We start from the raw sequence: 14,665 nt of genomic DNA, 5'->3' as shown, positions 1-14,665 counted from the left end.
CCAATTATTCCAATCTCATCAAGTGTACAATTACAGTTTGTACACCATCCTCACAATTATGCACTAGAAAATGTGTTAATATAACAAGAATAAAAGAATAAGAGGAAAAGTTAATATCAAGAACCTATTATCAATAGGAAGTAACCAACGATAATTTGAAAATGCTTCTTTTGGTACAGATAAAATGTATTACTAAAGTTTCTATGGACAGTTAAGTTTTTACTGGCTAGGCCACACCAAGTAAATTTTATGGATGACGCGCATTGATTTTGGCCTGTTCCTAGAAAAAAAACAAGAAATTCCACTTCCTGTAACTATGTCCAAAGAGTCACGACAGTGCCGCAAATTGTCAGATTGACCTGAAACCCGTAACGCGAGAACAGGACAGGACGACAACTGCTGTTCCACCTGATTTATTGCTGTTTTGATGATGAATAAATGACTTCTTGCTTGTTACACTGTGTCACCTCATTCAATTTGTGTCCTAACATTTGTCGTCTCTTAGTATATTTCTAATCTAGGCATCTTGTTTTTAGGGCCCTTCTTGTTTTTTTCGCCCTCTCGCATTAGATTTAGAGTCTCCAAAGGACGTCATCCATAAAATTTACTTGGTGTGGCCCTACGTAAAAGATTGAATGTAAGTACCCACTCAATTCAGGCTCTGTAAATCTGCAATGTGGTATTTAGGTAAAGTCTTTCAAAATATCAGTGTTTCTCACTCACTCACTCACTGTCCGGTTGAAACAATATGAAACAATATCAGATTATTCCAACAAAACTAAATGTCCTGTTGTTACATTAAATAATGCCAGAGGATCAACTAAAGAATTAATTCTAAGAAACACAAGGGCTGAATGATGACATTGTAGCTTAGGCCACACCAAGTAAATTTTATGGATGACGTCCGCGCGCGCATTGATTTTGGCCTGTTCCTAGAAAAAAACAAACAAGAAATTCCGCTTCCTGTAACTATGACCAAAGAGTCATGACAGTGCTGCAAATCGTCAGATTGACGTGAAACCCGTAACGCGAAAACAGGACAGGACGACAACTGCTGTTCCACCTGACTTATCGCTGTTTTGATGATGAATAAAAGTTTTCTTGCTTGTTACACTGTGTCACCTCATTCAATTTGTGTCCTAACATTTGTCGTCTCTTAGTATATTTCTAATCTAGGCATCTTGTTTTTAGGGCCCTTCTTGTTTTTTTCGCCCTCTCGCATTAGATTTAGAGTCTCCAAAGGACGTCATCCATAAAATTTACTTGGTGTGGCCTTACAACTGCAGCCTACTATATTCTCTATTGTCATTATCACAAAGGTTGTGTTTTCGCGACTCATTGGCCTTCTGAAATGTTGTACATGGAGCATGTAGAGCTTATTATTGGAACCATACCTTTATACAGGATACATGCTGCATTTCTTGGATGGTTAATATGTTCCGCATTGCACTCTGTGTTGTGCGAAACGGTCATGTTGGAGTTTTCCGAGTTTTCTAGTGATGTTGTACTCTGGTTTTCACCCGGGGAAACCAAAGACCTGCCATCCAAACCTTGGTTAGATGTGCACTGGTTCGCTGAGTTCACTATCGGTGACGTAGGTGTAATTCTATGTGCAACTGGTTGTCTGGGGTTTGAACCTCCTGCAACAGTTTTGCAGTATGAAATGTTTTCTATCGGTGGCACGATCTGATTTAAGTTAATAGAAGAGTGGTGATCTGCGTCCTTGTTAGTATTTTCCCGGCGATTACAACACAAATTTTTCCTCACTATGAGCCGGACGAGGCATGAAATAAAAACTACTGTCATACATTTTTCAATAATGAAAACAACAATGTATTGGTTATTCTTTTCTTCGTGCCTACTCATAGACTTTACAGATTTTGAAGCAATGGTAGGTGTAGTAATTGTTGACACCCTTGCTGAGCTATGGTTCGTGTACGGTTCTTTCTCCAATGATGGGCCCTGTGTGGTGTTGGTTCCCGAACCGTTGATGAGAAAAGTGCCATCTTCTGTGCTCTGTGGTTTGGTCTCGGCTTGTTGGGTCGTTCCACAGTCCCTCAGCTGGGTGGACACAGTGGCCAAATGGCGCCCTCGCAGTTGACTCGGACTTAAGCAGTTATAACGTGCGTGTGGACTTCTATTACGAATAAAACAGACTGAACATGAAGAACAACAAGCCTGTCTGTCTTTTCCCTTACAGGCTTGTAAACACGCCATCTTCGTGATCAGCCAGGACAGGTGACAGTCACAGTGAAAGGGGTTATTGTTGATTACTAATTCGATCACCTGTGGCCTTCCCAGAGCGTACTGAGAGAATGATGCAAGTTTGTTCATACTTAGATTTACATATTCCAGCTTTGGGAGGTTTGCAATGACAATGTCGAGCTGTACGTACTTCAGTTGGTTCCCTTGTATCTCAAGATATCTTAAAGCTGGCAAAGTCTGCAGAGACATCCAGGATACACTTTCAATAGAATTATAGCTCAGGTCCAGTGTTCTTAGTTGTGACAGTGGCGGCAGGTACGTAACGTTTCTTAATTTGTTGAACGCGATATCAAACTGTGCAGCGTTGGGCGGTATATCGCCAGGCACCGCCACGAGACCTAGGTTATTACAGTCAACTAACACCGTAGAGAGGTAAATATCCTCCCTTACTTTACATTTATCCGGTAAACAAAAACATCCTGTACACAGAAGTCCCAGCGTAACGAGAAAAGACCGTGTACTTACTTTCATGGTTTTGTGTTTCCTTTGGCAGACTTTGAATTTCAAAGCGTTTCACCCCTACGGTCTTCAGCGTTTGAAAACAAAGCCTACAGGCTGATGATAGACATTAAATATTATTATAATTTTAGCATTAGGACAGCACACCTTGTGGCTTCCTGATTTATGTACTTAATATTAAGACAGTACTAAACAGAAATACAAAGTTTTTGATCGATGGGTATTATTTCAGTGAAACAGCAAAATAATGTACTTTCCTGTCCCGGTGAATCGTGCTGGAGAAGAAGCTAATATGAGACCGTTGATTTGACTGTCTTCTATTTTAAGCAAAGGCAGTGACGTGGCATCCATGCATACGTAACGAAACAACATACGGGCTAGACATGTGCGCCAGGTAGACATACTCACCCGACGTGAGGGGCTGATGGGTTGGTTGATTACAGTACCTGAAAGTATGACAACGCGTCTGCTTCCAAACCCCTCAACGCTGTAGAATATTCATTTTTGACTGGAAGTCTTTTGTGTGTTTCCAGTCATGTTTGAACTGAAAACAGCCGCGAAGAATTAGTTTTCACTTAATTATGTATTGAATTTTCATTTGAACAAATATGTTTTCTTACAAACATACCTAGTACATTCTTTTGTGTATTTTGGGTAAGGTCAAGTAAAAATGTGAGTAAAATAATGGGATAATATTGTTTTGGAAAGTCTTAAAAATTTGGTTCATGCATGTAAATACTAAAGATATGTCTTGTACTGTCTTCTTTCATCAGGAAAACCTTACCGGCAGTTTCACTTCAGAAACGCGATGGCTCCTTTGGTGACACCCATGAAATCATACTATGTAAACGAGGCCAGGTCATCAACTAAACATTGAACTTGAGCAAATCCACGAACTGAATGATAAAACAGGTGCTTTCAACTGCCTACTCCAATTATTCTATATGTCCGTGATTCACAACTTCTGCAGAAGTGTTGTACATGTAGTTTGTAGAGCTCATTGTTGGTTTCGTACATGTATATATGGTAGATGCTGCAGTTTGTGTACGGTCAACTTCCACACACTGTTCCGAGACGGTCATAGTGATGGTGTTGGTTTCTGGTGATGGTGTACTCTGGTTTTCACCCGGGGGAACCGAATCTTCATCATCCATGCCTTGTGTAGAGGTGCACTGGTTCACGGTGTTCTCAATCGGTAATGCAATCTGATGTGCAACTGGCTGTCTGGGATTCGAACCTTCTGCAACAACAGTTTCGTTGCACACATTGCTTTCTATCGGTGGCACGATCTGATGTGAGTTGATGGCATGGCGATCTGCTCCAATGCCTGCAGCTTCTCGGCGATTGTGCCACTTGCAGCACAGCCTTTTCTTTATCGTGAGCAGTACAGAGCAGGCGAGAAAGGCAACGGTCAGGCACGCTACAATCACAGTGATGTATTTGTGACTATTTTCCTCTTTCGTGTTAGAAGATTTACCAGTTGTAGAAGCACTGGTCGTTACCAGTGATTCACTCTTTGGTATCGTTACTGAGCTGTCGTTCTCGTAGGAATGCTTTATGTTTGATTTCGTCATGAACAACCAGTGCGTCTGTGTGGCACAGGTTCCCGAACCATTGATGTGGGTCGTTCCACAGTGCGTCAGCTCGGCGGACACAGTGGACAAATGGCGCCCACGCAGCTGACTCGGACTTGAGCAGTTAAACATTCCGTTGCGAGGCATATGAAGAAAGCAGGCTGAACATGAAGAACAACGGTCCTTTCGTTGGTCCCCCTTACAGGCTTTTAAACACGTCATCTTGATAATCAGCCAGGACAGCTCACAGTCACAGTGAAATGGGTTGTTGGAAATTGCTACTGTGAACATCGGTGGCCATTCCAGTTCGTATTGAGAGAATGATACAAGTTTGTTCATACTTAGATTTATATAAATCAGCTTCGGGAGATGCGCAAGCACGACGTCGATCTTTACATACTTCAGTTGGTTCCCTTGTAGAAGAAGTAAGTTTAAAGCTGGCAAAGTTAGAGCCATCCAGGATACAGTTTCAATGGAATTATTGCGAAGGTCCAGTGTTATCAGTTTCGGCAGTGGCGGCAGGTACGTAACGTTTCTGATGTTGTTGTGCGCGATATAAAACCGCCCAGCGTCGGACGGTATATCGACAGGCACCGCCACGAGACCTAGCTTATTACAGTCAACCTTAGTGATAGAAAAATACTTCTTTACTTTACATTTATCCGGTAAACAAAAGCATCCTGTCCACAGAAATCCCAGGGTAACGAGCAAAGTCACTGCACTTAATTTCATGTCTCTTTTGTTTGGCAAAGCACTTAGTGCCTGTGTTTTTATCGTTTGCCAACGAAGCCTACAACCTAATAAACATTAAAATTTGCTCACATTTACTTACAATAAATCCCTATAATGTTATCATAACTGTAGCATTGGAACAGTTCCTAATAGCCGTGATCTCTCTGTGAAAGCAAAACAAGACAACGTTTACCTACGTATCATGCTAGTAAAACAGGTACTGTACTTCGCTGTCCAGATGGATCGCATGCATTGAACAGAACAAGAAACTGTTGTGAAAAGTCTAATGTCTTCTACTTAAAGCAAAACCGTGAACATCAGAATACATACATATGCTATCGTCTGTTGTCATGGCAACATGAACAACGAACCACAAACGGGTTCACAAAAGTATATGTATATTAAGTAAAGCACAGGCAAAGAAGTTATTTCCATTTTCTCTGTTCTTCTAGAAACATTGTCTGACATTTTAAAACTCCCAGACCATTTTGTTTTTAAGTGAGAAAAACATGGTGTTTGTAGATTGGTTCTCTGATAACGTTACGTGAGAGTATGACATGGCGTCAACTGACATTCTATTGGTATAAAAGCTGAAATTGAAAAAGTGATACTGCTTCGGGACTCAGACACACTGTCAGATAAAACGCAAATTCACCCAATGTTCTTACTAAAAACCTTACCCAAATGCTATCGATGTCTCTTTTCTAACATCAACTCAGTCATTTTCTTTATTTTGATCTGATCAACATAAAAGACGAAGACTTTGGTAATTGCAACATCTGTAAAGTATTTTTTGCTGTTAATATTTCCATTCAACTACTAATCAGATATCCTTAGAGCAAAGGTCCAGTTACTATAATGAATTAGACAAGAATCGCATTTAATGTCTATCATAGATTGTGTCCATTCACATGCATATAGAGTAAAGCCAGACAAAAAGTTATTTCCCTTCTCTTCTTTTACAAATTGTGTCTGACATTTCAAGTCCCAGACCAATTCGTCTCGAAGTGAGAAAAACATGGTGTTTGTAGATTGGTTCTCTGATAACGAAACGTGAGAGTATGACATGGCCTCAACTGACATTCTATTGGTATAAAAGCCTAAATTTAAAAAAGAAACCCTGCCTCTGGGCACAGACACAGATAAAACAGAAATTTCCCCTCTTTCTACTTAAAGCCTACCTAAGTAATATTTGTCTTTTCTGAAATCAATTCGATCAATTTCTCTAGATTGAACTGATGATCAACATAAATGACAGACACTGAAATTGCCGCAACTATGCAAAGTTTATTTTTTCTGTTTATTTTTCCATTCCACTAATAATCAGATATCTTAAAGAACAAAAGTCAAGATGTTAAAAAGAAGTGCACAAGAATTTCATTCAATGCCATCTAATGTACAAGTTTACTTTAGTACATGAATCAAGTAGATATTTGTACAAATTGAACCAAGATACTAAAATGTGTAACAAAAGTAAACTAGAGTTCCACGATCTCATACCTTCGCCAAATGATGTTAGCCTTTATGAATAAGAAATATACTAATCACCTTGATTATGCAAATAGGATCCTCAATTGCATGAATTACATCAGTCTGTTGATCATATTCTCCACCAAAAGACAGTCTTATCTTAACAAAGAATGCCATTTTCTCATAAATTATGCAAATGTGGTCCTTATTTGAATAAGTTATGTTTAATTATGTTCACCTTCACTTAACTTTCAAACACCCCAAGTATGAAATTCCAGGCAGTTACCACTACGCAATTATAACATTTTCTCATTAATTATGCAAATTAAGTCTTCATTTGCATAATCAATATTTGCCTGTGTTTTTCTCGTTCTTAATAACATATGTTACAAGCTTGAACTTCCTATCATGGAATGCAGCTGATTTATAGAATTTCCTCATTAATTATGCAAATTACATCAATATTCGCATAATTGTAATATCAATATGTCAAGCATCACTTAAGCTACCTAAATACCAAAAATCACGATGATCCATCAATCGGTTCTTGAGTTATCCTCTTTTAAACATTTGTCCTTTAAACCCCCCTGCAGTTCTAGAGCAAGCAACTAGGGGGCCCAAACTCACGTCACTTCTTCCCCAGCACAAGAGCTACCTACCATCCAAATTTCATCACCATAGCATGTCTGGATCTTGAGATATCAAAACCGGAAGTTCAGCTGCAGTACCATAACAAGCCGCTAGGGGGTCCAAAATCTAATCATTTTGAGGTCTCATCAAGACCTACCCATCTACCAAGTATCAAGACAATCCATTAAGTCCTTCTCAAGTTATCGTGTTGACAGACAGACAGACAGACAGACACACACACACACACACACATACACGAACGCCCCTGAAAACATAACCTTCTTGGCGAAGGTAATGAAAGCATTCTAAGTAAACCAAGCCAGACGATCAACTAAAGAATGAACTTGAGCAAATCCACGAACTGAATGATAAAACAGGTGCTTTCAACTGCCTACTCCATTTGTTCATTATTCTCATTACCATCACGATGTCCGTGATTCACAACTTCTGCAGAAGTGTTGTACATGTAGTTTGTAGAGCTTGCTGTCGGTTCCGTACACGTATATATGGTAGATGCTGCAGTTTGTGTACGGTCAACTTCCACACACTGTCCCGAGACGGCCACAGTTTCGTGATACAGCTCTACGGCAGAGTGGTTTTCGGAGTTTTCTGGTGATGGTGTACTCTGGTTTTCACCCGGGGGAACCGAATCTTCATCATCCATGCCTTGTGTAGAGGTGCACTGCAGCTGGTTCACGGTGTTCTCAATCGGTAATGCAATCTGATGTGCAACTGGCTGTCTGGGGTTCGAACCTTCTGCAACAGTTTCGTTGCACACATTGTTTTCTATCGGTGGCACGATCTGATGTGATTGGATGGCATGGCGATCTGCTCCAATGCCTGCAGCTTCTCGGCGATTGTGCCACTTGCAGCACAGCCTTTTCTTTATCGTGAGCAGTACAGAGCAGGCGAGAAAGGCAACGGTCAGGCACGTTACAATCACAGTAATAGTGATGTATTTGTGACTATTTTCCTCTTTCGTGTTAGAAGATTTACCAGTTGTAGAAGCACTGGTCGTTACCGGTGATTCACTCTTTGGTATCGTTACTGAGCTGTCGTTCTCGTAGGAATGCTTTATGTTTGATTTCGTCATGAACAACCAGTGCGTCTGTGTGGCACAGGTTCCCGAACCGTTGATGTGGGTCGTTCCACAGTGCGTCAGCTCGGTGGACACAGTGGACAAATGGCGCCCTCGCAGCTGAGTCGGACTTGAGCAGTAAAACATTCCGTTGCGAGGCATATGAAGAAAACAGGCTGAACATGAAGAACAACACTCCTTTCGTTGGTCCCCCTTACAGGCTTTTAAACACGTCATCTTGATAATCAGCCAGGACAGGTCACAGTCACAGTGAAAGGGGTTTTTGGAAATTGCTACTGTGAACAACGGTGGCCATTCCAGTTCGTATTGAGAGAATGATACAAGTTTGTTCATACTTAGATTTATATAAACCAGCTTCGGGAGATGCGCAAGCACGACGCCGATCTTTACATACTTCAGTTGGTTCCCTTGTAGTAAAAGTATGTTTAAAGCTGGCAAAGTTAGAGCCATCCAGGATACAGTTTCAATGGAATTATTGCGAAGGTCCAGTGTTATCAGTTTCGGCAGTGGCGGCAGGTACGTAACGTTTCTGATGTTGTTGTGCGCGATATCAAACCGTGCAGCATTGGACGGTATATCGACAGGCACCGCCACGAGACCTAGGTTATTACAGTCAACCTTAGTGATAGAAAAATACTTCTTTACTTTACATTTATCCGGTAAACAAAAGCATCCTGTCCACAGAAATCCCAAGGTAACGAGCAAAGACACTGCACTTAATTTCATGTCTCTTTTGTTTGGCAAAGCACTAAGTGCCTGTGTTTTTATCGTTTGCCAACGAAGCCTACAACCTAATAAACATTAAAATTTGCTCACATTTACTTACAATAAATCCCTATAATGTTATCATAACTGTAGCATTGGAACAGTTCCTAATAGCCGTGATCTCTCTGTGAAAGCAAAACAAGCCAACGTTTACCTACGTATCATGCTAGTAAAACAGGTACCGTACTTCGCTGTCCAGATGGATCGCATGCATTGAACAGAACAAGAAACTGTTGTGAAAAGTCTAATGTCTTCTACTTAAATCAAAACCGTGAACATCAGAATACATACATATGCTATCGTCTGTTGTCATGGCAACATGAACAACGAACCACATACGGGTTCACAAAAATATATGTATATTAAGTAAAGCACAGGCAAAGAAGTAATTTCCATTTTCTCGTTCTTCTTCTACAAACATTGTCTGACATTTTAAAACTCCCAGACTATTTTGTTTTGAAGTGAGAAAAACATTGTGTTTGTAGATTGGTTCTCTGATAACGTTACGTGAGAGTATGACATGGCGTCAACTGACATTCTATTGGCATGAAAGCTGAAATTGAAAAAGTGACACTGCTTCGGGACTCAGACACACTGTCAGATAAATCGCAAATGCACCCAATGTTCCTACTAAAAACCTTACCCAAATACTATGTCTCTTTTCTAACATCAACTCGGTCATTTTCTTTATTTTGATCTGATCAGCATAAAAGACAAAGACTTTGGTAATTGCAGCATCTGTAAAGTATTTTTTTTTTTTTTTTGCTGTTGATATTTCCATTCAACTACTAATCAGATATCCTAGAGCAAAGGTCCAGTTGCTATAATGAATTAGACAAGAATCGCATTTAATGACTTTATCATAGATTGTGTCCATTCACATGCATATGGAGTAAAGCCGGGAAAAAGTTATTTCCCTTCTCTTCTTTTACAAATTGTGTTTGACATTTCAACTCCCAGACCAATTCGTCTCGAAGTGAGAAAAACATGGTGTTTGTAGATTGGTTTTCTGATAACAAAACGTGAGAGTATGACTGGCGTCAACTGATCATGACATTCTATTGGTATGAAAGCTGAAATTTTAAAAAAAGAAACCCTGCCTCTGGGCACAGACACAGATAAAACAGAGATTTCCCCTCTTTCTATTTAAAGCCTACCTAAGTAATATTTGTCTTTTCTGAAATCAATTCGATCAATTTCTCTAGATTGAACTGATGATCAACATAAATGACAAAGACACTGGAAATTGCCGCGACTGTGCAAATTTTATTTTTTTCTGTTTATTTTTCCATTCCACTAATAATCAAGTATCTTAAAGAACAAAAGTCAAGATGTTATGATGAATTGGACAAGAATTTCATTAAATGCCATCTAATGTACAAGTTTACTTTAGTACATAAATCAAGTAGATATTTGTACAAATTGAACCAGGATACTAAACCAAGATACTAAGATGTGTAACAAAAGTAAATGAAAGCATACTAAGTAAACCAAGCCAGACGATCAACTAAACATTGAACTTGAGCAAATCCACGAACTGAATGATAAAACAGCTGCTTTTCAACTGCCTACTCCAATATTATATTCTCATTATCATCATGATGTCCGTGATTCACAACTTCTGCAGAAGTGTTGTATATGTAGTTTGTAGAGCTCATTGTTGGTTCCGTACACGTATATATGGTAGATGCTGCAGTTTGTGTACGGTCAACTTCCACACACTGTCCCGAGACGGCCACAGTTTCGTGATACAGCTCTACGGAAGAGTGGTTTTCGGAGTTTTCTGGTGATGGTGTACTCTGGTTTTCACCCGGGGGAACCGAATCTTCATCATCCATGCCTTGTGTAGAGGTGCACTGGTTCACGGTGTTCTCAATCGGCAATGCAATCTGATGTGCGACAGGTTGTCTGGGGTTCGAACCTTCTGCAACAGTTGCGTTGCACACATTGTTTTCTATCGGTGGCACGATCTGATGTAAGTGGATGGCATGGCGATCTGCACCAATGCCAGCATCTTCTCGGGAATTATAGCACAACTTTTTCTTTATCATGAGTCTTACGAGGCAGATAATAAAAGCCACGCTTATACACTTTTCAAGAATGAAAATAGCGATGTATTTGTGACTATTCTCCTCTTTCCCGTGCAAAGTTGTACCAGTTGTAGATGCATTTGTCGTTACCGGTGAATCACTTGTCGGTATCCTTACTGAGCTGTTGTCATTGTGGCAATGCTTTATGTTTGCTTCCGTCATTAACAACTTCGTCTGTGTGGTGTTGGTTCGCGAACCACTGATGAGAAAAGTGACACCTTCTGTGCTCTAGATCTGTAGTTTGGTCTCGGCTTGGTGGGTCGTTCCACAGTCGGTCAGCTGGGTGGACACAGTGGACAGATTTCGCCCATGCAGTTGACTCGGACTTTTGCAGTTAAAAAGTCCTTTCAGGGTCATATTAAGAAAACAGGCTGAACACGAAGAACAACAGGCCTGTCCATTCATTCCCTTATGCTTAGGTCACAATTCAAGAAAGGGGCCCGCTCGGCGCGTGTTCGGCGTGTTTTTTGGCACTACCGAACGGGACCTGGACGGAGACCGGCGGGCTTCCCGACGGCTGCCGGCCTATTTTTGGCCCCGCGCGGTCGCCGAATCGATTTTAACTCAGAGTTAAAAACACTTCGGGCCCCGTTCGGCAAAATACGCCGAAGCGACGCCATAACCTCACTGCCCGAAACCCGTCGGGCGGCCGAACAGGCACCTGCCTAAGATTATGACGTCACATGTGCTGATAAGTGCATAAGGTGGTAAGGAAAATGGGGTTATAGTCAAGTCAAGTCAAAGTTTATTGCACAACGATTGTCACGGGTACAATGTATGGCAAATAATAAGATTACTAGTTGGTATGTGTCTAACATAATGCTATATATATGGTCAACGGACATTGTATCTGACAGAGTATTATAAATAGCTACTGGCTAGAGAATATTTCGACTCTACATGTACATTCTACATTACGCTAGACTATACACATGAAGGGTACAGTGAGCAGTTGTACCTAATTATACTAAACATGTTCTATGGCTACTAAACAGTGTATACTAAGTTACTTGCCAGGAATGTTAAAATTCTACATACAAATGCTACGAAACGCTATACTATGGGACATATGTAAACTCCTTGTTCAGACTACGTCGGACAGTTCAACACGCGTGTGTTACACCGTGCACTTGTGTGTCGGAATGCCGAAGGGCAAGCCGGAAAACAGCCGAGACGATAGCCCGGCATACATGTACTTCAGGAATTAACAGTGATATTGTGTTCCATGTGGGCTACCCTGAAGGCAAACTCCAGGGATCGGTAGCTGTTCCCGGTCGCCAGGAAGCGTGGGGTAATGGCGAGTTTTAGGCCTGCTGACAAGGGCTGTTTAGCACTGCATAGGATAAAACAGAAGTGTTACATACAGACTGGACTGTAATATCTAAATTTTCTGTTATCATAAATCATTATGGATACATTGAAATGTGTCAAGAAGTAGAAGGCATTCACAAAAAAAGCACTTGCTCTGGACTTTTCTCGATGGATGGGCCTACACGTTGTAGGAGGTCGTGAAACATCAGTGATGTTCGCGACAAAGCTCCGTCATCAGTGTCCGTACACGACAGGAGCCGGTCGGGATCCCCCTGGACCCCGCCAGGGACCTGGCAGCTGCCCGGCCGAACTGTAAGAGCCGGTCGGCACCCTACCACACGCCGCACGGGTCAAGACGGGAGACTGACCGGGCACCGGATGGGTCCCTGACAGAAACAAGCCGCCAAGGGGACCAAAAGTTTATGAATATTAATTACAAGGCGCCTCAACGCCGACCGGAGCACAACCAGGCCCCGACAGGGAGCCGTAAAGGAACATTTAATTGTGACCCTGGCAGTCGGCGCACGCTCGGCGTCATGACGCCGGCCGGCGTCTACACCGAGGACATGCCGAACGGGCGCCGTTTCAAATGTGACATAAGCATAAGAGAGGTGGAAAGTGCCCGTTGTGTGCCGGTTCCAATCGCCGCGATTTCCAAGAGAGTCGCCCCGGATGGGACACATTTGTCAACCACTCATCAGCCTATCTTCCTTCTAATTCTACCTTTATCGTTGTGTTTTCAGTATTCGTGCATTACCAGTAAATGACATAATAAAATGGCATTATCATTTTAATAAAGATATAACAACATTACTTTTACTTACTTCCCTGCAAAGTTGAGACATTTTAAAATTTGCATTGCCGAGTTACTAGTATGTCAATTTTCAACCCGGGTCGAAGTGGTAGCTAATACGATATGCCCCGAGGTACCTAAATATTATAGAGCATTTGTGATACCTGTCCAACTGGTTTTAGGGATTTGAACAGGTTAAAGGTTGATTTACGACAAACAACAAACTGACGAGGCTTCAGCGCTTATACAAGAGCACGGTTGAAGTAAGTCACGTCACATGTACAACCATATACATTGCATTTTGAGCTTGTATTTTAGGTACACCTACTTCAATCTTTTAACCAAAGCTAACGAGACTGGTGCTAGGTCGGTGTTGTTGCGAAGTTTGAAGGTGCGACATTTTCTTACTCAAAGCTGACAGGTACCAAGGTAGGTCAACGTTGTTACTACTGTGCATGTTTGAATATCTATTTCTTAGTATACGTACATGAATACTCTTTGCTATTCAGGACAGGAAAATTCAGGCCCTATAAGTAACTAACATGAGCAAAACCACTTCAAGTTGGTCCTATATATATACATTGCATGTTGTCACACACTACTTGTGACTTATGCGTGGGTTTGATGCACAAACAAATGTAAAACAAGTGATATAATCTCACTACATGTATATACAGTGAAAGATAAGTTGTGGTTAAATTTCAAGGGAATCAGAGAATCATTAAATCAGTCTTAATTGAGGAAAAGTGGAACGTAATGGTTCTTAATTGGCAGGAAAAAACGGAATAACAGACAGTCAGTAAATAGGGCACGGCTTTTAGATATGCAAGGTTATCAAGGTTGTTTGTTTAAAATAATTGTAGTGTCCCTTTTTTACGATTCACGTTTCCTGAAAACTGTCTCTTTCATAGTTTAAACATCCCCGACGTTGTGCCCTTGGGAAAGGCACCCAGGTGTACCTAGCTGGGGATAGCCGTATTGAGGTCACCTTGCAATTGTGGCACCGAATGGCAACCGCACAGACCCTTGTGACAGTTCCACAAAAGTGTGTGGAGTAAACATGTTATATGTATCATGTGTATTATGTGATTGTAAACTCTGCATCAGCTCAGTGATTATAAAAGGCTGTGATTGCACGGGTAATGATTGACCAATAAACAATTTATCATTGTCATTATTATCATTATATTCCTTTCATCCGTTTCGCCAAATTCACTAAAAGTGTTCTGTGTTCAGTAGTTCTGAAGGAGAAGAAGACCAGAGATGACCTTGCCTGCGGACATGTCTCCTTACGTCATCGTTCTAGTCACCTTCCTGACAGAACTGGTTCTCTCCAGAGTGTTCTCTCCGGCGGTGTTGCGTCACTTCCGGTCCTATAGGACAGCCAAACCGAGCACGCAACAAAAACTCCACTTGTAGTAAGAATTTCACATCTCTCTCTCCCCTTTCTCTCTCTCCTCTCCTCTCTTCCTCCCCC

At 41.2% G+C, this 14,665-nt stretch overlaps 1 protein-coding gene across 1 annotated transcript; it reads right to left on the bottom strand.

Annotated features, from left to right (window-relative positions):
* Nucleotides 1-3,516: 3,516 nt before the first annotated feature.
* LOC109463695 (slit homolog 3 protein-like) lies at nucleotides 3,517-14,486 on the bottom strand. Its single transcript, XM_019760546.1, has 5 exons — nucleotides 14,482-14,486; nucleotides 12,321-12,417; nucleotides 8,179-8,847; nucleotides 3,780-4,922; nucleotides 3,517-3,564 (listed from the first exon to the last, which is right to left on the bottom strand). The coding sequence occupies exons 1-5, from the start codon at nucleotides 14,484-14,486 to the stop codon at nucleotides 3,517-3,519; spliced, it is 1,962 nt and encodes a 653-aa protein (XP_019616105.1).
* Between the last annotated feature and the right edge of the window lie 179 nt (nucleotides 14,487-14,665).

Source organism: Branchiostoma belcheri, unplaced genomic scaffold (assembly GCF_001625305.1).
Source record: "Branchiostoma belcheri isolate BF01 breed outbred unplaced genomic scaffold, Haploidv18h27 scaffold13, whole genome shotgun sequence".
NCBI classification, from domain to species: domain Eukaryota; kingdom Metazoa; phylum Chordata; class Leptocardii; order Amphioxiformes; family Branchiostomatidae; genus Branchiostoma; species Branchiostoma belcheri.
The sequence above is the reverse complement of the archived record's forward strand: the minus strand, read 5'-3'. Positions and strand labels throughout refer to the sequence as shown.

Coding starts and splice junctions, on each gene's coding strand:
- LOC109463695 (XM_019760546.1), bottom strand. Junction 8,848..12,320: donor CCCTGGAGTTTGCCTTCAGG/GTAGCCCACATG, acceptor TCTATCACTAAG/GTTGACTGTAATAACCTAGG. Junction 3,565..3,779: donor TCTCGGAACAGTGTGTGGAA/GTTGACCGTACA, acceptor TCGTTTACATAG/TATGATTTCATGGGTGTCAC.